Genomic DNA, 22839 nt, shown 5'->3' on the forward strand with positions numbered 1-22839 from the left:
GTTTTTGCCTCAACGCATTGAGGGGCCCGCGAGAAGGGGCGTACCTCGGTGCGCGGCATCCACGGCGCAGTGCACTCGCACTCTCTGGGAAGACGCCCAGCAGTCTCCATATCCCTGTCCATGCCCAGTCACTTCTGGTTATGAGGAATTCACGTACCCACGTAGCAGGAAGGTGGGTCAGAGCGACGTACCGCTGCCGATGTTGGCGGCCAGGTCCTGGCTGACGTGACGCTGGCGAGAGCGGCGACAGGGCACGCGTTTCTGCCATTTGTATGATGCGCGCAGTGTCAGGGGAGCTCGAGTGTACCCCACGCCCCGCCCTCGCGCTGCGTGCCGGTGTGCGGAGCCGGCGTGTCACCCCGGGGAGGGAGATGCGCCAGGGGTGGCGGCCGGCAGAGTGGGAGCGGCTGTTAGGAGGCGGGTGGGTTGAGGTCGAGACAGGAGCCCTTCGCTGAGATGACCGAGCCGGCGCATCTGCTGTAGGGCGCGTCTACCGCTGCCGTCGCACCAGGCAGGGAGAGGGTGGGGTGGTGTGGGGGGTCCTGGGACAGGTCGGTGGGCATAGTGGCGTTCTGGGGGCTCAAGTTGCGCGGCAGAGAAATAGGCACACTAAAAAAAAAACGTTTAGAAAACATCAAACAACCTGCACGAGTAATTGCCCGTGAAACATGGAGAAGCACGCAATCGTTTTGAGGGGGGGGGGTGAGTGAGGAAGACACGTGTGCGCATAATGCGTCGCTGTCGTGTGAAACAGAAAGGAGGACTTTACGGGCAGGTTTTATCGCGCTCTGGCTCGGAAAGAAGGGAGATCTTCAGTCCTGGGAAGAGACACAGCGCCGCCATTCGTGCGCAGTGGCCGTGGAACACACACACACACACACACACACAAAGAAGCGCACGCACACCAAGAGAAAGAGAAGGAATCACAATGTAGCATCCCAGAATCTCTGCTGCGTGCACGGCCAGCGCAGAGAGAGCACACTTCACGGAGGAGAACAAAGAGGTCCAGACACAGCGCAGACACGGCAGAAAGAGAGCACCAAGCGCACCTCAGCCTTCCTTGTGGTTACACGCCAAAAGCTTAGCACTTTGAATGGACATCGCGAGCGAAAAATGCGGAAGCACATCCGGTGTGCATGTGTGTGTGTGTGTGTAGTTGGACGTTGAAGAGAAAGGTTAGAATGCACCCTTCACCGCCTTTACATCACATCTGAACCGAACACAAAAGGGGTGTGACGGAAAACCCGCAGACCACAGCGGCATCCGCGAGCGAGGCGCATCGAGCTCTTGCTGGAGAAAGACAGCGTGGCGCGTACTTCATCATCTGCGATTGCAATAGACGTGCGTGCCTGTGCACTGCCACAGGACTCACAAACACTCTACCGCTACAGCTCCTTCATGGAAACACGGCGCACAATGCTACTGTGCCGCTTCTTGCATGCCATTGGAACGTACATGTCCTCTGCATCCCCACGGCTGCTGCCCTTGCCATCCCCATCCTCGTTCTTCTGCTTCGCTTCAGCTGAGCCCGAGCCGCAGTGAGTCGGGTAGAGACCGTGCGACTGGAAAGCCTGCGAGGACGCGCCGCAGTCCTGCGTCACCGCCTCCTTGCATGCCAGCAGCGGCATGGTGCGGGTGGCCCGCTCAAATGAAAAGTCCATGTCGTGCCCCGCATCCCGCAACACTATGCCGGGATCGTCGCGACCCCAGCGAAGCGTCGGTCCGGCAAAGGCACTTATTCGAGATCCGTCCGGCGTCCTGTGTGGCGGTGACAACCGCCGCTGCGAGTCCTGTGCCTGTCGGGCACTGAACGACCTCGATGACGCGAGTGGCAGCTGATTGGCCGGGGGATGCGCTCCCTCCGACCGCCGTGTGTCGGAATCCGCAAAGCTGATGTCTCCTGCGGTTAGTTTCACACAGAGGATCGGGGTTGTGCTGTGCTGCTGCGCCATCCACGAGGAAGCGCCCGCGTACACACGGGAGGAGTTGGCGACCAGAGGAGAGCCGGACACCCCGGTCGAAGCGCGTAAGAGTAGTTGCCTCAAGCGTGCGCGGTATGCCTTGCTGTTCTCGCCGCGCATCAGCTCCGTGAAGGTGCACCACTCCACCGGCCGCGGGCAGACCGTTTCGAAAATGTTGAGCAGCGCTTTGTGGCGGCACAGAAGCCGTTCCTTCTCTTCGGCCTCCACGAGGCTCACGCAGTTGTCGGTCACGGCAACCAATTCGCCCGGGGCCTGTTCACTAGCCCAGGATGTTGCTCTCTCTACACTCACTGACGGAGACGATGTCGATTGTGCAGAACCACGCTGCGTGGCTGGCTCGGCTCCTGGTGGGCGCAGCGAGGCGCTAGCACGTGCGAGTTGCACGTGGCGAGGTACATCTGGAATCAAGGTAAACAGGAGAACAAATGTGGGTGTATCGAAGCACTCACTGGGCTTGAGCCGGAAGTGAAGGAAGGGGTGCGTCGGGAACGAGTCCATTGCGGCGGAGTGGGTGATCAGGACGATCTCGTCGACGCTGAAGTGGAACCAGACGTGTCCGAATGAGTTCATGAAGAGCAGGTGGGACTCTGACAGGCATAGAAAGACGTCCTTGAAGGTGGTAATGTGTTCATCCGTGCGCTGGCACGGGGCGCTGGCGACAGAGTGGAAAACGAGCTTCACGTCATCGCAGCTCGACCTGGTCGTAGACGCAGACGGCAGTGACTTCGGAGCGGCCACCGGGACCAGTGGTGTCGGACACCGCTCGGAGACGCCTTCGGGCCTCGGCGAAGCCTGACGCTGTCGCGGCTGCATCGTGGGTGGCGCTACCTCCAGCGCAGCGCCGATTGGGCTGAGCGGCCGACATACAAGGTCATTCAGGCGCTGCTTTGAAGCCTCCCTTGATGCTTCCAGCTCCGCACAGCGGGCGCTGTGGCTGCCATACTCGCTGTGGTCAGGCGAGCTCGGTGTTGGAAGACGCTTCACAATGAGGAAGCCGCGCTGGCACGTGTAGAGCACCGACGACGCGAGCCGAAGAAACGAGTGCCACAGAAACAGCGGGACGGTGGCATAGCTGATGCCGTAGCGGGGGTCCCCTTTCCATCGCAGGTACTCTTGCCAATCATGGCTACGAGCCGTGGTCCGAGCTGGAGTCGATAGAGCTCTTAATTCCGTGTAGCGCTTGCTGTTATCGTGTTGCCCACCATCGATCCCCTCTGATGCCGCTGGCTGGCTATCCCTCAGCAGATCATCCGAGACGATCTCGGTGGAGAGCGGACTGCCCCTTGGACCCAAGGCCATTGAATGGTGGGAGTGCTCATGGTAGGTCGCGGTGGACGGAGAGCGGGGAGAGTTCGTGGTGCTGTCTCTCTGATACACCTCATACTCGCTGCTGACCGAGTTCTCTTCGTCACCTTCGGCCAGTCGAGAGGTGGCCAGCTGCCTACCACCACTGTCGCGTCCGCCTGCCTCCGCCCATCTCTTGGCGGCTGCGCTCTTCCCCTGCATCTGCTTTACGTACGTCTGCATTTCGATGTAGTAGCTCAGGAACTGACGCAGGTCGGCCTCGTTTAGGAAGCGCAGGCAAAACGCCTGGGCCTGGTTGAGCTTGAAGGGCAGCTCCAGCACCTGCTGCGCGCACACATGAGCAGTGGGCGCGAAGGCAGGTGACCGTGTTGCATGGTTGCCTTTCCAGGGGGTCGGTAGCTGTCTGCGCGGCGAGTGCAGCGGCGTCGCTGCGCCCCGGTGATCTTCGCTGATCACCTCGGAGGGATGCGAGGCGGCCCTCGCGCTCTGCGGCCGCCACAGATTCTGCTTCGGTGGCACGATAGAGCTCAGAAGCGTCTCATACAGCTTACGGTCGCCAAATCTCCTACTCTTGTCCAGCAGTCCATGTCCCTCATCGTCGCTGGAGGAGCAGTTACCGACGCCGGCTGTCTCCGGGACACCGAAGAAGGTGACACCAAGCAGCTCCTCGTAGTCGAGGATAAAGTTTTCGGTGGAGAGGCGTAAGTTCGCGGCGTGCGTCTGCGGAAAGGTCAAGCTGCTAAAACTGGCACTGCTGAGGTGCGTGATAGGAAGCGTCTGAGATGCAGGTGCCTTGTCGACGAGCGGCGTGAGTAGCTGACTTCCCCTTCCGCGCGGGACGGGCGATGTCCACGTGCACGGAGAGTGATGCGCCCTCGTCGCGTCACCTTCGCCAGGGCAGGAGCTCGATTGCCCACAGCCCATGCCTTTGCTCGACGCTGTGAGCAGCGGTGACGGCGGGGTGCGCGTGCTTGAGCGCAGCGGCTCCGCCACATCGAGGTACTGTCCGTGGGTGGCTGTTGTACTTCTTGCACGCCCGCTAGACGCTCGACGTGCAGATGAGTTGCTGTCCCATGGACGAGCGGACGTTGCAGCAAGGTCGCAGCCGAGAGGACAGCAGAAGTTCGACGACAGCGCAGACGGTGCCCCTGACAAATCCCAGCTGGCAAGACTCATGAACGGCGCACGCGGGGTGGAGTGGGACGAGTAGGTAGCCGCGTCCCGGTCTACACGATTGAGATGCAGGCTGGAGCGCAGCTCCGCCGATAGTGGCAACTGTGCGGCAAGGGGCGAGATCTCGGTCAATGCAACAATATAGTGCTGCTTTGGGTGCAGGTGAGCACAACTGGTCGACGACGTCGATGGCGCTCCCGCATGCTCGTGCTTCTTCTCGAGTGATGTCACGGGGCTGTGGTGCCGGTGCAGTGAGCTCCTACTGGGCGGGAGCGATAATAGGAGCCACCGGCTCTGCCTCGAGAAACGTTTCAATGGCGCGAGGGATGACTGTTTCGCTCTGGCGCCACCAGCCGGAGTCGCCGGCGCAGATGCAGGATGCTCCGGCAAAGTCGCTTCACGGGGTCGGTGCGTGAGGTGCAGATACACCTGGCCAAGTTTGAGTTTGAGTCGAGCGCTGAGCTCAACGGGCTCGTCTCGGTTGCCATCGCCGGTGCCACTGAGGGCAGAGGTCGGCGTACTCACAACATGTGGCCAAAATAGGACGCGGTACCTGCGTGATGCGCGCGGCGGCCTAGCATCCGCCGCGGAGGTCGGTTGCATTCGCTAGAAAACGAGAAGTAGATGCGGCGAAACACAGAGGGAGAAAGTCGGCTGTTTTTCTGTAGCTCAGACAGCACTCGCACGTTGTGCCTCCGTTGATCTGCTGACCCTACCGCAACGGGAAAGTCGAGACGAGCCAGGCAAGAGGGGGTGGGGGGAGCAGGGCAGGGGCAGGGCAACGCGGGGGAGGATCACTCAGGAAAGTGCCGGCGCCAATGACTCAATGGAAGAGAGGCCGAGCGAAAGGAGCAAGATCCAGGCACAAGCGCCACCACACAAGGACGACGAGATAGCGGCAAAAAAAAAGAGGCGACGCGAAAAACAGCGTGAGGTGTGCAGGAGAATGTGCAGCAGCAGGAGAGGCCGTCGAAAAGAGGCAGATGTGTTCCTCGTCGGCACCCTCCACACACACCAGCACAACGGCGAGGAGTAGAGCGATACACCAACGAGCGCGATGGTACTGCGAGCGAAAACCTACCAACATCGATGACGAAAAGCCATTGAAAAAAAAAACGAGGAAGAAGAGAGAAGTGCGTTTGAATGCGAGAGGGTGGCGTTGAGCGCACCTGAGGGGATGTTTGTGTGCTACTCATGCAGGGAAAGCAGAGACAACAATGGCAGCTCAGCGCCATACAGAGCAAAAAACGAGGCAGCCCGGCACACACAGGGAAAAATAGACTCGACCAAATTTTCAGCGCACAACGTCCAAAAGGTAGCTGTTCAGTTTCGTTATCTGTGAAGAGTGACACCACAAAAAGAAGAGCTGTGACTGCCAGTAGAGGCAGGAGTGCACCACAGGCCTCCGCGTACGCTGTGCAGCACGCACACGCTTCGGAGACAATGCGAAGAAAGATCGGAAACGATATGAGGCATTCGCGACAGATTTGGATGCAAGGCGGAAAAAAAAATGGAAAGGATGCGATGGAAGAGTAGCCACTCGAGAGAGTCATCGTTGCCTCGTTCGGAGCGTGGTGCGTGCCTGCCACCACTGTCCTGCGCATCACCAGCGCCGGCGAGCGCAGATTCTTTTCTGCCGCTGCAGCAACAACAAAAAAGGGATTGTCGGCGCAGGGGAAAGCGGAGAGGTGCGAAGGCAGCAACAGCAGATGTTGCTGATGCACACTAACGTCACATCCACACGGAGAGACACCGTCGCCGGTGTGGCACGAGGCGCAAAACATTGCACGCGACGTCGCACTGAGGATGCAGATACGACGCGGCATTACTTCCCGTGATGCCGACGATGCTGTACATACACGCGGTGGCGTGGACGAGTGTCTTCTGTGCTCGCGTTCTCTTTAGACATCTATATATATATATATATATGCGCATATATACATATATATATGTATATATAAAGAAGTGGGGGTGCTTACGGCTCCCCTTTCGTTGATTCCTTTGCCCTTCTGCCAAAGCCAGGTTGGTGCTTCCTACACAGAGAGAAAACTCAACGCACGGCCAGCGGAACGCAGACGCAACAACGTAACAGGGCACATACGCGGAGGGAGGGCGAGGGGAGAGAGCTTCTTCCCGCCGCACATGCGCGCACACGTGCTCTCTCCGCAATGGGGTAGCGAAAGAAGCAAATAAAGCGGTGAGCAACCATAAAGAGGCGATTCGACATCAGCGCGCACATGCGCATGTACGCTCAAACAGTTAGGGGCAATCGTGCGGCGGCGTTCGGCAGCAGCGCCATCCCTGTTCACAGCGCATCCGTTCTCTCACCACCCGCCCCTTCCACGAACGCGGGGATACCAACGTCGAATGCTGCTCACAAAGGGTATATCCTGCCTTTGCTCACGGCTTGACACGTAGCCGCTCCTGCAAGCTCAAACATGCACGCACCTGTTATGCCGTCGAGCCTGGCGCCCGTCGACACGCGCACGAAGTTCTAATAAGCGACGACTACAGCACAGACCGCTAAAGGTGCACGCCAAGTGAGTGAGGGAGAGAGACATGCACGCGCACGTTCAGCACCACACCCGCAGCGGCCTGCTGCACCGTCCTTCTGTCCTGCTCCTCCACACGCGTGCGTACTTCTACGTAGAAGCCTGCCATTCGACACGAAGAGAAGCACTCCCCAGTGTTGGCGCCGTGCGCCGCGATGCACCGGTACAAGAAGAGCGACAGCCTCGAAACGACGGAAGCAAACAAACCTGTAGCAAAAGAGGGTGCGGGGGTGGTGTGGCGGTGGGGTCGGGATGGTGGCGTGAGCGATGGAGAAGTTCAAAAGAGGAAGACAGGCGGAGGCAGAGACATAGGAAGGGAGAAAAAGAGAGAAAAAGAAAGAGAGAAAGAGAAAGAGAGAGCGCGCGCGCAATGGGAGAGATGGAAAGGTTGCGGGCCAACCACGTGCTTAAACAGAGGAGAAACACGACTATCAAAACAACGACAGAGACAGTCGGGGGAGGGGGAGCGTGTCCATGGAAAAAAATATATAAAAAAATAGGAGACGTTAAGACATCGAGAGACCAGTCGCGAAGCGAGCAAAAAAAAAACGAGAAGACAGGAGAGAGGGGGTGGGGAAGGTGTTAAGGGGGAGCATCCTCATGGGAGAGAAGTAGCTACAAGCACAGCGAACCAAAGAAGGGACTGCGAAGGAGAGAGAGGAGACACACAACAACTATGTTGATACATATACTCACAGATATGTAGAACCATTAAAGGCAACACCACCAGAGGTGCAGGAGTAGGAGTAGGGGAGGGGCGTGGCCAGCGATAGAAAATTCCAAGAGAGAGAGAGAGAGTACAGAGCCTCTCCTCCCTGTGTGCGCTGTCTGCGTGTATGTTCTCTATCTTTGCTCTCAACGCGTGGGTCTTCGCGCCTTCCTCGCTTGAATGGAAATATACCCATGCGAGCAACAATCGGAGAGAGAGAGAGAGAGAAAACGGGCGGGTGGTGTGGTGTGGTGGTGGTGGTGGGTGAGAAACGGTTCGGAAAGAAGGGGAGAAGGAAGAGACAAAACAATGAAAACAACACACACACACACACACACACACGCGAAAATTAGAATGAACAAAATCAAAAACGTAAGGCAAGCGTTTTTTTTGCGCTCGTACAGGTCTTCCAACAATGGACAGGTGACTGTGTGGGTTCCTGTCCACGTACTACGTTGCTTCCCGACTTCTGACGACCTATGTGCTGACTCCTTTCACAGTCATCGCATGCGACGGCCTCCAACGCGAGCGATTCGCGCCTCGTTTCGACTGCGTGTCTTGCCGCCCTTTCCGTTGTGCACCGCCCACGGTTGAGGGCAGTGGGTAGGCGTACGAGAATGCCGTCGACAAACAAACTCCACGCGCGGCGGCAACAGTCAAAAAAACCAAAGCAACAAAGGATGCACTTGAAGTTCGGTTTCGTTTCCTTTTCGCAGACAAACAACGTACAACCAGAAGAATGGAAGACACAAGCACACGCACCACCACCGATATCTCGCTTCGATGCGTCCTCAAGAAGAACGGAGCTGCATCGGCGAAATTCCGCAGAAAGGGCGGGGGAGATGCAAGAACGTCGGCGGCCAAAACATCACCACGTTTTTCCACCCGTTCTGCTTGTTCGTTGTTTCCTTTTCTGTGTTTCCTTTTGGAGCCTGGCTTTACGGGTTTATTTTCTTTAGAGAGGAGGGTTACTTGCGTGAGCATGTGCACGTGATGGAGAGCAAGTCTGGATGTGCGCCTAAAGGGTGGCTCTCTTCAGAGACCCTGCACCGTTACCAACTGTTCCTTTGCGGTCTGACTGCATCGCGTAGATGATAGGAGCCGCACAGCTGCTTCAGACTTGTTGGTATAGCCGTCACTTCTTCCTGATTCTCTTGTTCGTGAGGCCAGATGACGCGATTCGATTAAGCGTCCTTTTCTTTCTGTCTCTGTGAGGCGCAACGTCTTCACCCAACGACCTCTTTCAGTTGGGAGTACCCACTGAGGTCCCCATCAACGACAAAGACCAACCTTTTCATTTTTTAAACATTGGCCGCGCGGATGAGTTTGCAGCAGTCAACTCTGTTGACGCGTCACGTTGAGGATCCGTCCACTTTCCCACACCGCACCAGCGGCGATTTATTTCATTTATGTGTTTGCGTGAATGATTGCCGAGAAGTGTCCCACGCGCACATACGCCCAAGTGCCCACACACGCAGAGAGAGAGAGAGCGAGTGAGAGACGGGAAGAACAGGAAAGCAAAAACAGAAAAAAAAACGTCGGCACCAACGTAAGCGAGGCATACTGCTGCTCCCCTGCAGTGCGGAACACATGTGTGAAGTTGTCGTCGCTATGCCCTCGTTGTGACCCCCCTCTCCCCCAGACAAATGCCTAAAGGAGACACGGAGGGAGCGATAGGGGAAACACTGATGTTGAGCAGGTGATGCGTAAGCTGTTTCGTTGCTTCCCAAAGCAGAAACAGCTGTGAAAAAAACAAAAACAAGAAAAAAAACAAAAATCCAAGGAAATAAGCGGCACATCCTCCGAAACATAAAGGAAGCGCCTGTTGACAGAGCGCGTCGGTGACACAACCACGCAGCTGCCTCCTCCTCCTCCTCCTCCTCCCTCCTCCTCCTCCTCCCTCCTCCTCCCTCCTCCCTCCTCCTCCCTCCTCCCCCTCTCGTGTCGAACTATGTTCCCATGTCTGTCTACGATAAGAAAACTCAGCGAACAAGAGAGAAGAAAGCCAAAAAAAAAAAGAAAAGGAAGACATAACAGAGGAAAAACAAGCGAACGAGCAACCGAAAAGGTGAGGAAGGAGTGCCACGGAAAACGGCTGTCGCCAGAGCGCAGAATTCCAGACCACGAATGGAGAAGGGAGGAAACAAGCAACCAAAAAAAAAAACAAGAAAAAAACGTACAGCGAGGGGGAACCAAAAATAAAAGTGATCGCCACCCGCTCTGCGCTTGCGCATCCCTCCAGCCACTCGGATGCACGCAACATGGCACGGACAGTCATACTCACTGCAAGCAAAGCGACACTGGTGTTTTTCCACCTTGATGTGTGCAGCGGCATCATACAGTGATGGCCATTCAGGCACTGCTGGTTGCAACAAAGCATTCAGGGTGTCGACAAAGAGCAGGGAGACGCTCAGATCGACGTTCATGATGTTTCGTTTCACATTCCTTCCACTCTGCTCGCTTCGCGTGTATACGCGCACGACGCAGCTGAACAGAGACAGAAAACAAAACCAAACAAGAACGCAACGTAGAAGACGGTGCGCGCAAGAGCAGTTGGAGGCGCGGGGCAGGATGGAAAGGAGGAGCAGTGACGGAACGAGCTGGCTCCACAGTCCAGACAACAGACAGAAACACCCGCGCACGCAAGGAAGAGGGGGCGAAACGAGAAAAAAAAAACAAAAACGGAGGAAGAGGACGGCTGGAACAACGCGGGAGGCAATGAAAGACAGTAATCACTTGCGGACTGACCACAACGAAGGGTGCGATACTGAGAGCGCTTCTATGCTAGGCAACACGCACGAGCGAGCGAATACACAAAACGAGTGCGCTAAGGGGAAAAACAGCAGGCAAGAACGTACGTCGCAGAGCAGACACTTTGCAGGGGGAAGGGGGAGAGCAATATCGTCTCAGCTCGTACGTGCTCATGTAACGCAGGACAGTGTGGTTGTTCATCTTTCTACTAGATGCCTGAAAAGGGAACGCAGAGCGAGTTAAGCACAATAAAAACACAAAAGGCGGCCGGCACGGCCACTCACGGAGTAGGGGGAGGGGGAGGCGGATACGAGCTCGACCCAAAAGACATCGCTGGGTATAGAAATGCGATAGCAGAGGCAGAAAGCGGGGATGGAGGGGCAGGCGACAGTGACTCGTTTATGTGTATCGAAGTGAGTCGCTGCATGGCCGTCGACGGACAGCAACGGTATCCAAGAAAGAAAGCTAGCACGAGACAGAGAGGAGGCGAAGGAAGTCGAAACAAGCAAAGAGAGACACAAGAGACAACATCAAGCTATACAAAACAGACAAGGAAACAGAACGAATTGTTGGAGGCGGGGTCACGAGCCCATAACAGAGCAATCAAGCAAAAACAAAACAAAACCAAAAAACAACAAAAAGAAACGGCCGACCAAAGCACCAGGTGCGAGCGTCTGCACTGCGAGCGGTGAAGGCACAACACAACACGCGCACCATGCTCCGGGGGGGGGAGGAATACGCATATCAACACTAGAGAGAGCGAAGCTATTACTACATACAGAAAGCCAGAGAAAGTGAACGGCGGCGCTAGAAAAACCAGACAACTACAACCCACAGAATCAGCAACGGAGTGCTGATGAGAGGTACGAGAAGGAAGTGGGTAACGGAGTGAGGGTGCTATATATGGACCATGAAGGCAGGCGCAGGTGAGGGGTGCGAAGAGGCACCTACCGACAACAGAACGCGCCACGGCAGAGAGAAAAAAGAATACTTTGGCCTTTCGCTGGCTTTCTCTCCTCCCCAATAGCGGCGCGCGGGTGTCCTTCGCTCATCGTGTCCACACGTCTGTGGCAAAGGCAAACACGTCGCTCACGCACAACGCTATCGAAGCACGCACGCCGGCAGACGTGTCAGGCAAGACAAAAGAATACTACTACAGAGGCATCACTCGGCGAACATTCATGGCGCTGTGCACCAGACAGCGAAAGCCCCCGAAAGGACAATCCGTCGCTCGTCACAAGAGAGCCAAAACACACGCACACACACTGCACAGTCAAAGTCGCGCGCAGAGCATGCGGGGTGCAGGCCGAGGCGTGTGGCGCCCGAAGCCGGAAAACACGCAAAGGTGATGCACACATAAACGAAGAAAGGGAGAGGGGTGCGTCACTTACCGATTAAACCACGACATCGCATAGCATTCACGATGAAGATACACACAACCATACACATACATATATATATATACATATACATATATAACATATAAATAATATGTGTGTGCGTAACAAACGACATGTCGAAAGACAAAGCGTACCGACGTCAGCTGCAGAGAGAAATCGAAGGAGAGAGACGTCACATCACGGCCTTCGGCTCCCTTGGCTGAAGGCGGCGTAGCACGGAAGCGATGAGGGAGGAAAAGAGGGGCAGAGGGGAGGGGCGGAGGGTCTCACTTGTGCGTGTGCGTGCGTGTGTGTGTGTGTGTGTGTGCGTGTGTGTGTGCGTGTCTGTTTCAGTGGCTGAAGCACCAAAAGGAATAGCGGGAAACGAGGAGACCAAAGAGGGGAGCGGAACAAGCAACAAAAAGAAGACGAACCTCCAGGCAGCGACGACGACAGGCGGGGAGAGACCTCGCTTGCCGGCGAAGTTGCGCGAGAGGGCGCTTTGCATCATTGGCGTATATCGCTACGTAGGGTCTCTCTAATGGCGAAAATGGAAACAAGTGAAGAGCGCGGAGAGCGCGGAAGCGGGCCGTTGGCGACCACCTCCCTCTGCAGCATGAGAAGTTGGGTGCTAGGGCGTTGGCAAAGGGTAGAACGAAGACAGTCTTGGCACTGCAACAACAAGAGAGTGAAACAAGGTCACAAAAAAAACACAAAGATGCAGGAGACCGAGCACGCGTAGACAAAGTCCATGAAAGCACTGCGCAAACATACTGAGGCGATATATGGAAAGACAGGCCCAGCAAGCGCAGAGCGCGACGAAAAGGAGAAAGCAACAAAGAGATGTTGCACATTAAAATAAGAAAAACGAAACCACATCGCAAGGAGGACAAACACACACACACACACACACACACACACACGCACACATGCTCAAAGTAAAAACACGACAAAACAGAAAAACGACGTAGCTATTGGGCTTTCCGTATCGGCCTTATTCGGTTCGGTGCGTCTTAGGCGTATAGCTCATCAAAAGCGGCAGCCACCTTCATCATGGCGTCATCCATGGCGGCGGTGCGATGCACCTTCTGCTCCACCCACCGCTCGAGCACGTACTCCGCATTTCGCTGCAGAGCCGCCGGCGCTGGCTTGGTGCTGCTCGGATGTGGCATGACGCGATCCTCTGCGATGCGAAGCCAGTGGAGTGAGGTGGTGCTGCCACTGGAGCCAGCGGGGATGGTGGATGTGCTTGCAGAGATGCCCAGAGTGGACATCTCGCCTAAGCGCACGTGGGAGCTCAACAACGAGTTCGCCTCGCACATGTCGTTGAAGGAGCCCATACGCTTTGCAACATCGCTGAAGCTCGGCTGCGTCGGCGGAAGCGGGCGTCCCAGCTGACGCGGCGGTGACGCGTGGCGGCTAGAATGACGATCACGGTGCGTGTCCACCGGGGATTGAAAAGGCGTGAGCGGAGCCGAAATGGGCTTCTTTGGCGCGGGCAGCTTCGCCACATCACCGTTGCTAGCAGGAGCCGCATTACGTGCGTCGGTGGAGCAGAAGAGGAAGTGAGCCTTAGGTGGCGCGCAGGTCCTCGTCATCGAGGCCGGTACGTCACGATCACTCATCGCGGCGACGAAAGGGGAAAAACGAGATACAATCGTGCTAAAGGGAGAACGAAAGACGCGACTGTCGGCGCTAAGAAACACAGCTAAACCGTCCCAGCCGTATTCTCTTTCTGTTGTTGTTCCACACGGTAACGGGGGGGGGGGCTGGGTCGCAGCCGAGCGTGAGCAGTGCGCTTGAAAACGATTGGTGGTGGTGATGAGGAGGCAGCTGGCAAGAAGTCGATGCGGGAGTGGGCGTCGTGGGAACGACAGCGCCTGGGCGAGAGCGTGACTCGACGCAGAGGGAGTAGAGGTGCGTGGGACACACAAGTCACGAATGTCAGAAATTGGAGAGAGCGGATGAGCACGGTGAGCAGTGAAACCGCATACGAATGCCGATGAGCTGATATCCCCCTCCATCGCCACACCAACAGCGAGAAACGCGTCCGTAGTCGAGTCCCGGCACCACAGCCCGTGCACCGAGGCAGCCACACCGAAACAAAGGAGCGACAAAGCGCTAAACACAGAAAAAATGAGCACACACACACAAACCAACACAACAACACCACACCGCAGAAACAGTACACGAAGAGGGCAGAGGCGGGCGAGCGGGTGAGAGACGGACGCACACGAGGATATATATATATATATGCACACACCCAGTTAGACGAATCTTATTGATACGAGCCAGACTACAGATACACAGCGCACCAAGAAACGTACTTCGACAAGGAACCTGCCAGTACAGCCAACGAGAGAGAGAAGCTCAGAGGTAGAGCGTGCAGGAGCCGGGCCACAACCGAAAGCAGAAAGGGAGCAGAGCGCGCACCTATCCAGCAGTACACAACGCGAAGTGTACCCGCGCCCACGAAAAAGACGCGGGAGCAGCGGCCGGTGGAGAGAAAGCACGGGATTAGGAGGGAGGGGAGAGGGGCAGTGTGCAGCAGCACAGTCTCGATGGGGCCAGTTAAAGCACAGGCCGATTCGGATGAAGCGTTCGAAATCGAGATTAACAACGCCCCCGCAGGCACAAACTCAGGCGCGAGGACGCCGACCAAAACAGTACTCGAAGGAGGCGCCCAAAGAGGAGAGCAGGAGGAGGGGCGGGGCGATGGAGCACTGAGACCTGATGGGCGTTCGCTTTTCGGTCGGAGGAGGTGCCTACACAAACCTGGAACTCAGACGGGGCCTCTACAGACACGCGAGGGTGGGGATCAACACGGAAAAAAGGAGGGGGAGAAGACGCACACTCACACACAAAGGGAAGGGAAGGAGGCAGACGGAGTCCATGCACAGAGCGCTCCGATGACGCCACCAACATCAACGACAACACCAGCAACCGGTCAACGAAAAATGGCGAAAGAGAAGACACTGGCACACACACACACACACACACACACACACACGCTCACACACATACGCTCGCGCACACGCACATGCGAAAAACCAAAGAAGGAAATAATACGCTACAAAACCAATTTGCGAAGGAAACAACGTTTGAGAAAGCGACAGGGGGGAGGGGCTCAATCGTGTGGCTTCACAAGAAGGGAGTGAAGGGATGCGGGGTGCGGAGGGCGCCAAGGTGTTGCGTGGATGCAGAAGACCCGCTTAGTGACGCTGTGGTGAGGCGTCTGCGAGGCAACGGTTCGTTGCCGGGCACAGTTGTTGGTAGTTTTTTTCCCTTTGGTTGCTGTTTGCTTTTGCGCCCACAACTTGAACTCTATCGCTGCCGCACTTCCTGCGTATCGCCCGGTGAGAGAAAACGGAGGGCGTACCCCCGTGTGCACACCGCGAGAGCCGGTACGCGAACAAAGCAGATTATCGCCGTATTCGGAGAGAACGGCAGCAGAGAACTGTTATTCGGGAGAGAATGCGGAAGAAAGAAAGACCAACAAACCTATACCGCACAGAGACGAGCAAACTGATCTCCAGTTACCCAAGATGGGCTACACGCAACACACGCGTGAGTGATCAGTGGTAGCCGCAGACGTTCTCGCGCCACAGTACTGACAATGGGAGCCTGCACAGACGCGAACACGTACACCCCGCCCCGCGCGCACTGAAAAACAGATGGAGCACTCGCACCCACTGCAAAGTCTGCAGAAGTTTACAACAGCAGAGGCCCCCCCTAAAAACACATACACACAAAAAAAAAGATTCGAGAGAAGCAAACAACACAAAGCAAAATCAATCAATGAATTCGACACCGTCGTGAGGAACACACGACACCGACGACACGTCGAAGCAGTCGCACAGACAATCGCAATCGAGAAGACACGAAAAGAAGCGCGACGCCGCAACCGTGGCCGTTGCAAGCGCGAAATCATGCAAATCGGAGAGATACAGAGAGAGAGAGAGGAAGACCTGAGACGGTATCAGACACTGCACATGCGCACTGAGAAACGAGCACCGGCACGAGCCGACTCCCCTTCCACACGCGAAAAGAGCGTCAGAAAACCGTGCACAAGGAAGCAGACAAGAAAAAGGGGGGGGGGCTGTAGGGCACGCCATAGACCCTTACACTACACGAACAACGACTGGGACACGCGGGAGGAGTTGAGGCAGGAATAGCACCCAAGGAAAAGCCTGCGCACAACAACGTCTCACCTTTCGTGGTCGATGATGTGTACGGCAGGGGAGTAGGCTGGCGGGGTGTACCCTCACGAAGAGCAGGATTTGACGGAGGCAACACAGCGTAACGCGCCCAGCTCCCCGAGCGAAGGGACTACGCGCACACACAAGACAGCCACGAGAGGGGGAAAAGGTAAACACCGCAACGGGAAAAATTTGCAAGAACGGGTCGAGAGGCGGAGAGTTCAAGAGAGAGAAGATCGCGCAGGGCTTAGGGGCGGAGGGTGAGGTCGGGGGGGGGAGGCAGTCGCGCAAAACAAACGGACAACACCGTCGTGGTGACGCACGAAGGGTCGCCACGCTTTCGAGGCTGAAAAGCGACACAAAAAATACTAAAGAGGACGAGAGAGACACACACACACACACACGCACACACAGAGAGAGAGAGAGAGAGCGTCTGTTGGGAGAGGGGGGTGGGGTGGGGTGGGGAGCAGGAAGAGAGCGAGTCCGTCGCGACACAACAAGTGCGAGTGCTGGCGGATGCCTGCGTGTGCGAGTCTGGGACAGCGCCTAGTGAAAGGGGAGGAGATATGAACAAGTAGGGGAGGCCTCCGATACGCACTGTGACAGGGACTGCTCGCTGTGAGGGAAAGAGAGAATAGAAAGGGGGATAATATATATAGATATCTACGGCCTACAGATACCGCTAAACGTTTCTATCTGTTGCTTCGACCACGTTGAGTGCAGACGAGCACGAACGAATCGATGTTTCCACGGACGGACGGGGAAGCCCCAAAATGTACGTGGGAGGCACAATGAAAATGAGAAGGTGGTGGGGAAGTGGCGAGAGATTCGCAGAGGGCGGAACGACATCGCTGGAAGCGTGGAGGCAGGGGAACGGATAAAGGTTGTCATGCATGGCCTTTTCCCCGCCGCCGCTCCCCCCTCTTCCTAACGGGAGAGCAACTGTGCAGACCCCTCTGCCCCCCCCCCCCCCCTCCGCGCCGGACTAGGCTGGGGCGTAGCGGGTGGCACAGCCGCATAGGCCCAACTCGCGGTAGCGTCGCTGTACCGAGCAACTGCAGGTGCGTAGAGAAAACAGAGCCGACGATATGTCGGGTCGACTTTTTCTTTTCGCCTTGCTGAAATTGGAAAGCTGTGCAATGCGGCAGTGACACCGTGTGCGGCTCGATAAGAACTAAGCAGCGGTCACGTCTGCGGTGGATGAGAGGATGCTCTCTCCCTGTGTGGTGGTGCAATACACCGGGGTGTCGCGGCATACGAGTAGCCGCTCTTGTAGTTGTTCTATCGGGCTGACAGCAATGGGCAAAAACGAGCAAGGGAAGACCACAAAAAAAGGAATGCCTGCCGAGTCACGTAGTAACGTGCGTACGCTCAGGCACATATAATACCGCAGTATGGCATGGGCGACTTGGGAAAGGTGCCCCCTCCCCCGCAGCAGCGGATAAACAACAAAAAAAGGAAACGCACACACATCAGTCCGAGCCCGCCAACCTCTGCTTCAGCGCTTGATAGCCTTTCAACACAGGCGACGCCTCCGGAATCGCGGCGCGGAAGGCGTCAGCCATTTCATGTAGGTCATGCAGAGTCATGCAGCGGATCAACCAAATTTCTGCCTCGAAACGCATATAGCTGTCAACGGGATACAGCACGGATGCCTCGATGGTGTCCCGACGACCATCCAAATCTATGTCGTGTGGCTCGCTTCGGGAAGCAGAGGCACGGGTCTGGGCCACGTTTGCAGCTACCACCTCTGCCTCTTTCGTTCGCGCGTCGCTGCTTCTGAACCACCTCGTGAAAAACGACTCGGATTTGATACCCACCAGCCCCCTCACATAGACTGTCCGCCTGGCCAGCTCACTGCCAAAATACTCGGGTATGTTATCCGAGTTGAATGCCGGCCATAGCTCCACCGAGTCGATACGGTTCATGCAGCGGTGGTCCAGGTTTTCGGCCTTGTGGGCCTTGCTGAGGTACAGTCGGCCGTGCGCAGTGTCGATGGTGAGGACACGAGTGTGCCAGAAGGAACGATCAAATCTGCCTTGCTTCTCAATGACAAATTGCTGTAGTGTGGGAAGCCGCGGGGCAGACGGCGACACACCCCGGAAGCCGGTCGGCCCGGCCGCCTCCTTCCCGGTCCTTGGCAGAAGAGTGGGCATCGGTGGACACTGTTGCCCATGGTGAAAGAAGCTTCTGCGGTGGTGGAAGCATGGGAAGAAACTGGCACAGTTGCGAGGTGAGAGAGCGACGGCGTGGTAGTGGGGCATTAAGTGGAGGTCGTCGTTTGGAGAGAGAAGAAACAACGTTTTGCTTGAGGAGAACAAGATACAGTCTCACGCTCTGAGCATGGGAGCGTCCTATCTCTGCATCAGCAGACCCCTTCCTTGTCGAAGGCATACATAGCCAGCGAGAAGGCGGCGGCGGCGGCTTCAGACCGAATGATGAACTAAGCTCCGTTGCTTCCACTCTTTTTATCCATCTCAAGAGCCATCAATCACGGACAGGAGGGAGGGGGTGCCGCCGCTGCGCGCGGTGTCACGGGGCCCGGTGCCCCGGAGCCAGGGGGGTCAACCAGCCTCTTATCCTCTGCTAATGCAAAACCACATCTGGCCGTGACAGCGTCCATTAACCACGACATGGGGAAGTCCTAGCGAGTCCTCACTGCTGATTGTGGGCGGCCATGTCACACAGGGCTCTGCGTAGGAGCGACCTGCGAGATCCAGCACCTTTGCATTATCCAGGTGATAGGCAAAGTCGCAGCGTGGCCAGCACGTATTCCATACGACTGTCACACTGCCTGCTGGTGGAGAGGCTGAGCCACGGTGAGGGGATTACACCGCGTGGTGATGAGCATGATGAAAGCAGCGGTGAGGCCATCTTCGAAACCGCAAGTAGGTAGGGTTGGCCTCAGAGGTCGTGCTCTTCAATGACTGAGTCGGTTCATTATGCTGCGCCGCGTGTCTACGGCTGCTTCGCAGCACGCGATGAGCCGGCAGCATACGGGGTAGAGCTGAGTTCACCCTGTGGTCTCCGACGGAATGGGCACGGCGCAAACGAAAAACACGGTCGCCACGGGGCGCTGATCTCCTGGTCGAGTGGCCAGCCTCATCAGGTTTTACGCCAAGCAGCAATAACAAACTACAGAGAGAGAGAGAGAGAGAGACCAGCTCACGCGTTCTCGACTTGACGGGGCTACGGAACAAGGTTGGGGCTGGGAAGGGCGACAGGCTACGAAGACGAGCAACATCCCCGTCCATGAGCGCACGTGCAGCTGTGTAGCAGAGAAAGCGACGAAGACGCAACGAACTCACACACACAAAAAACAATCGAGTGTGAGCGACTCGCCTTGCAGTGAACGCCCCACACCGAAAGCGGTCTCATTTTCACCGCTGTGGTCGATCTACTTCTGCCACCACCGAATGAAAACGGCTTTCAAACGACAAACAAAAAGGGGCCGGAGGCAAGCAGAGGCACTCTTGACTTCGTTGTCTCCTTTCTGTGCTATTCGTTGTCTAGATGGTCCCTGCCGCCACGACCAGATCCAATAACATACGCACGTACACACAACCACAGCGCAGGCGTCTCTGTGGCACCACGGCGGCATCTTCGCCCTCTAGGACCAGCCGACTGCCGTCGAAGCGGGGGCATGCGTCGAACGGGCTCTTCGCGTCCTGCCTCGCGCCTCCCCCTCGCACGCGTGCTGCGCCACCGGCGTCCGTCGTGCGGGTAGTAGAGGGGTGGTAGTGGCCTAGGTGCATGCCGCATGGGCTTGGGGAATCAGCTGGCCAGCCGCAGGCCAGGGCCCTCCGGAGACCCTGTGCTCCGCCTGTGTGCCGTGCCTCGCGCCCTCCGTCGCCTCAGGCAGCGGCATCCCATAGTACGGGGTGGACACTCTCCACATGGGTGCCCGGAGGACTCGATGCTGCCATTCGGGGTGCTCGCGTCATGCCCCCCCCCGGCGTCTGTGCCTCAGCAGCCCACACGGTCGGGTGGAGGAGGTGCCGCGTGCTCCGCGCACATGCACACGGCTGCTCGTTCGCAGGCGTCTCTTCGTGCCCCTGCAAGCTTTCTTCGGATGCGAGGCGCCATGCCGGCTGTGCGTGACAGCGCGTGCGCACAAAGAGCTCACAGCCTGTTCCCCTGAAGGGGGCACAGGAAGCAGCCACAGAGACACGTCAGAAGAAGCCCATACAGCACGTGTGAGATCGGCCTCATCGCATCATGGCGTGCAAGATCAGCGGGAATCGCGGTGTGTTTCAAGGCTCGAGGGATCTGTCCATCTCGCGTAGCATATCGGGCACAATGCCGGGTGGAGCTCCCCCCTTCGTAAAAAAGCACAGATGGTGGTGGAAGGCACCACATTTGGAGTGCAGGAGTAGGCAGCACAGTATCTGTCCTTCATGCAGCCACGCCCAGTCACGCGCTGTTACATTAATCCAAAGTACGGACCGGTGCCTGTGCACAGCTGGACGAGGAGGGTCGCCTTTCGTCTCTTGAGCTGAGCATCCATTTTCTTCGGATGCGGGAGGGCTGCGGCCAAGCACCTCTTGTCTCAGGAGTTCGCGTCGTGTAGCGCTGCTGTGAGGGGTGACGGGCTGGCCTCTCTGACCCGTGTGACCGGGTCGGCAAGGCGTGAAGTTGGTATCAGCGCCTCTGGCCGCTGCCGATTCAGCAGACTTGTCAAGTTCGCCTTGGTGTTCTCATCCGCAACGGCCACAGATAAAGTGAAACAAGAGGCGCACACGACAGGCCAGTGGGGTCGGTACTCGCGCCCAGATACGTCGCAACATGGGCCGTCTTCGACCCTTTGGAGGGGCCTGCGCGGAGCGCCATGAGGAGCGAGAGCGAGTCCGTAGCGACAACCACACTTGCTCGTGTGCGTGCCTGCCTTGATGATGTTGTCGTTGCAGCAGGTCAGGTCCCAGCTCCGCTGCTTCAACAGCACCGCGGTAGCTGCAAAGGGGGGGGGCCGCAGACTCTTTTTCGTGTACGTAAGGATGCATTATTATGATAAACCATAGTAGCCGCTCCTGAATTGATGCCTGCCTGTATCAGACCGTCTGTGCACAGAAATCAAGGAAGCTTCACAAAGCAGGCGAGTTGGTGCTTGACTGAGGTGACTTTCTCTTCGGCTGGAGAGTCTGCCTGCAGCCCGCCCGGGAATCGATGCGTTGAGGAGCACGCGACGACTGCGCATGACGGATGTGCGCATGTGCGGAGCTCCGAGAGATGTCGATGTCTGCACACCGGCGTGAGAGCTGCGGAGGCGTTGTGACGACACCGCCATGCGGCGCGTGCACACACCCCCACAGCAAGTGCGCAAGGCGGCCTCCTGGCGTGGCTGCAGAGGGATGCAGGCATGCACGACGCCGCAGCGCTGTGGGGCAGGGGCTCGGCCTCTTTGAGTGGGTGTCCGCTGTGTGCGTAATCTGGGGTAGTCGCTGCGACCACGGCTGCTTTGGCGTGAAGGTGAGCAGAGGCCTTCGTGCAGTTGCTGACCAGCACCATCCGACCACGCGGCGGTACCGTGGAGCAACGCTGACTCCAGCCGTGACATGTAGGAAGAGCGGAGGAGATCCTTTGACAGACTCCATTCGTGCAGGCAGACCTCCCTGCGCTCGGCAGGCCGAGTCGCGGGTACTTCGAGGGCCTCTGCAGCGTGTGGACCGATGCGCCGCATGGGCTGGAAGTGCACGCGGAGAAGGCGGGGGTGGCGATGCTCCTCTAGGCACGTGCGTGCAGCGGAGAGCTGCTGCTGGTTACGGTGCCGCGCACTGGTGAGTGCGCGCCTTGTTTGGGGGGATGCTCAGCTCCAAGAACTGCACGCCTTGGAGAGAGCGAACCGTAGTGTGGCCTGCGCAACACCCTTGTCCACGGAGGACGTGAGGGGTGTGGTGTAATGAGCACAAAAGGCGTGGTGCATTCCGGGCGCCTTGTTGCATCCATAGTTAGTAAGCTCACGACAGCGGTGAAGGGAAGAGAACCTAGCGTTGATCCTTGAAGGATTCCGAGCATAAGGGTGGCCATCTCCACTTAAAGGGAGGTTGAAGCAGAACAAAAATACGTACACGCATGCTCATGGTCGACAAAAAGTGATTGCACACATTAGAAGAAAAAGGAAAATGAAGTCGCCAGCAGTTGGCGCGCCCGCGCGGGAAAAATCGCGCCCACCCACCCACCCCGTGCGTACTACAACCGCGGAGTCTTGCGGTGGTCAGCTGTATGGGACACCATCGGCCACGACGGGGAGGGATGGGGATGGCACGAGGCAAAATCGAGGCGAGAGACGTTCAAAAACGGGCAGAATATGAGGAGAGGCGAAGCAAGCGGACGCACACGCAGCGGAAAAGAGTGACACACAAGCGTGGGAATCAAACACGACAAAAAACAGGAAAGAAGCGTAAGAGACGCGGGAGGGGGATGGCGGCATCAGCTGCCTCGAGAACGGGGACACATCGTTGCGTTCCTGTGTTTCAGCGCGACAGAAAGGTGACCTGCAGTCGCACGCACTCACGACAAAGAGAAGCAGAGATGCAGCATCAGCAGCAGCACAATATGAAGCTCATCACAAGAGCACAGCGGAAGCAATAAAGGTACAAACACCTGCCATGGCGGTGTAGTTCTGCGTGTGTGTGTGTGTGTGTCTATGAGTGAGTGTCTTGCGTGTTGAGTGCCTCGCCCTCCAATTGTTTTACCGTGGGCAGAGGGGATCAGCGACGAGAGGGGTGGGGCGTGTGGAAGGCGAAAGTCCGAAAGCCACCACAAACAGAGAAGAACCACGTCAGAGAAAGA

General features: G+C 57.1%; 3 protein-coding genes across 3 annotated transcripts; all 3 read right to left on the minus strand.

Moving 5' to 3' along the window:
- Positions 1-1385: 1385 nt before the first annotated feature.
- Positions 1386-5063, minus strand: LMJF_31_2400 (hypothetical protein; the record flags this gene model as incomplete). Its single annotated transcript, XM_001685175.1, has 1 exon — positions 1386-5063. The coding sequence occupies one exon, from the start codon at positions 5061-5063 to the stop codon at positions 1386-1388; it is 3678 nt and encodes a 1225-aa protein (XP_001685227.1).
- A 7801-nt stretch (positions 5064-12864) lies between these two features.
- LMJF_31_2410 (hypothetical protein) lies at positions 12865-13875 on the minus strand (the record flags this gene model as incomplete). The annotated part of the gene is made up of 1 exon (XM_001685176.1): positions 12865-13875. One exon carries the CDS (start codon positions 13873-13875, stop codon positions 12865-12867), a length of 1011 nt encoding a protein of 336 aa, XP_001685228.1.
- A 3647-nt stretch (positions 13876-17522) lies between these two features.
- On the minus strand, positions 17523-18314 carry LMJF_31_2420 (hypothetical protein; the record flags this gene model as incomplete). Its single annotated transcript, XM_001685177.1, has 1 exon — positions 17523-18314. One exon carries the CDS (start codon positions 18312-18314, stop codon positions 17523-17525), a length of 792 nt encoding a protein of 263 aa, XP_001685229.1.
- Between the last annotated feature and the right edge of the window lie 4525 nt (positions 18315-22839).

Source organism: Leishmania major, chromosome 31, assembly GCF_000002725.2.
Source record: "Leishmania major strain Friedlin complete genome, chromosome 31".
Taxonomy (NCBI): domain Eukaryota; phylum Euglenozoa; class Kinetoplastea; order Trypanosomatida; family Trypanosomatidae; genus Leishmania; species Leishmania major.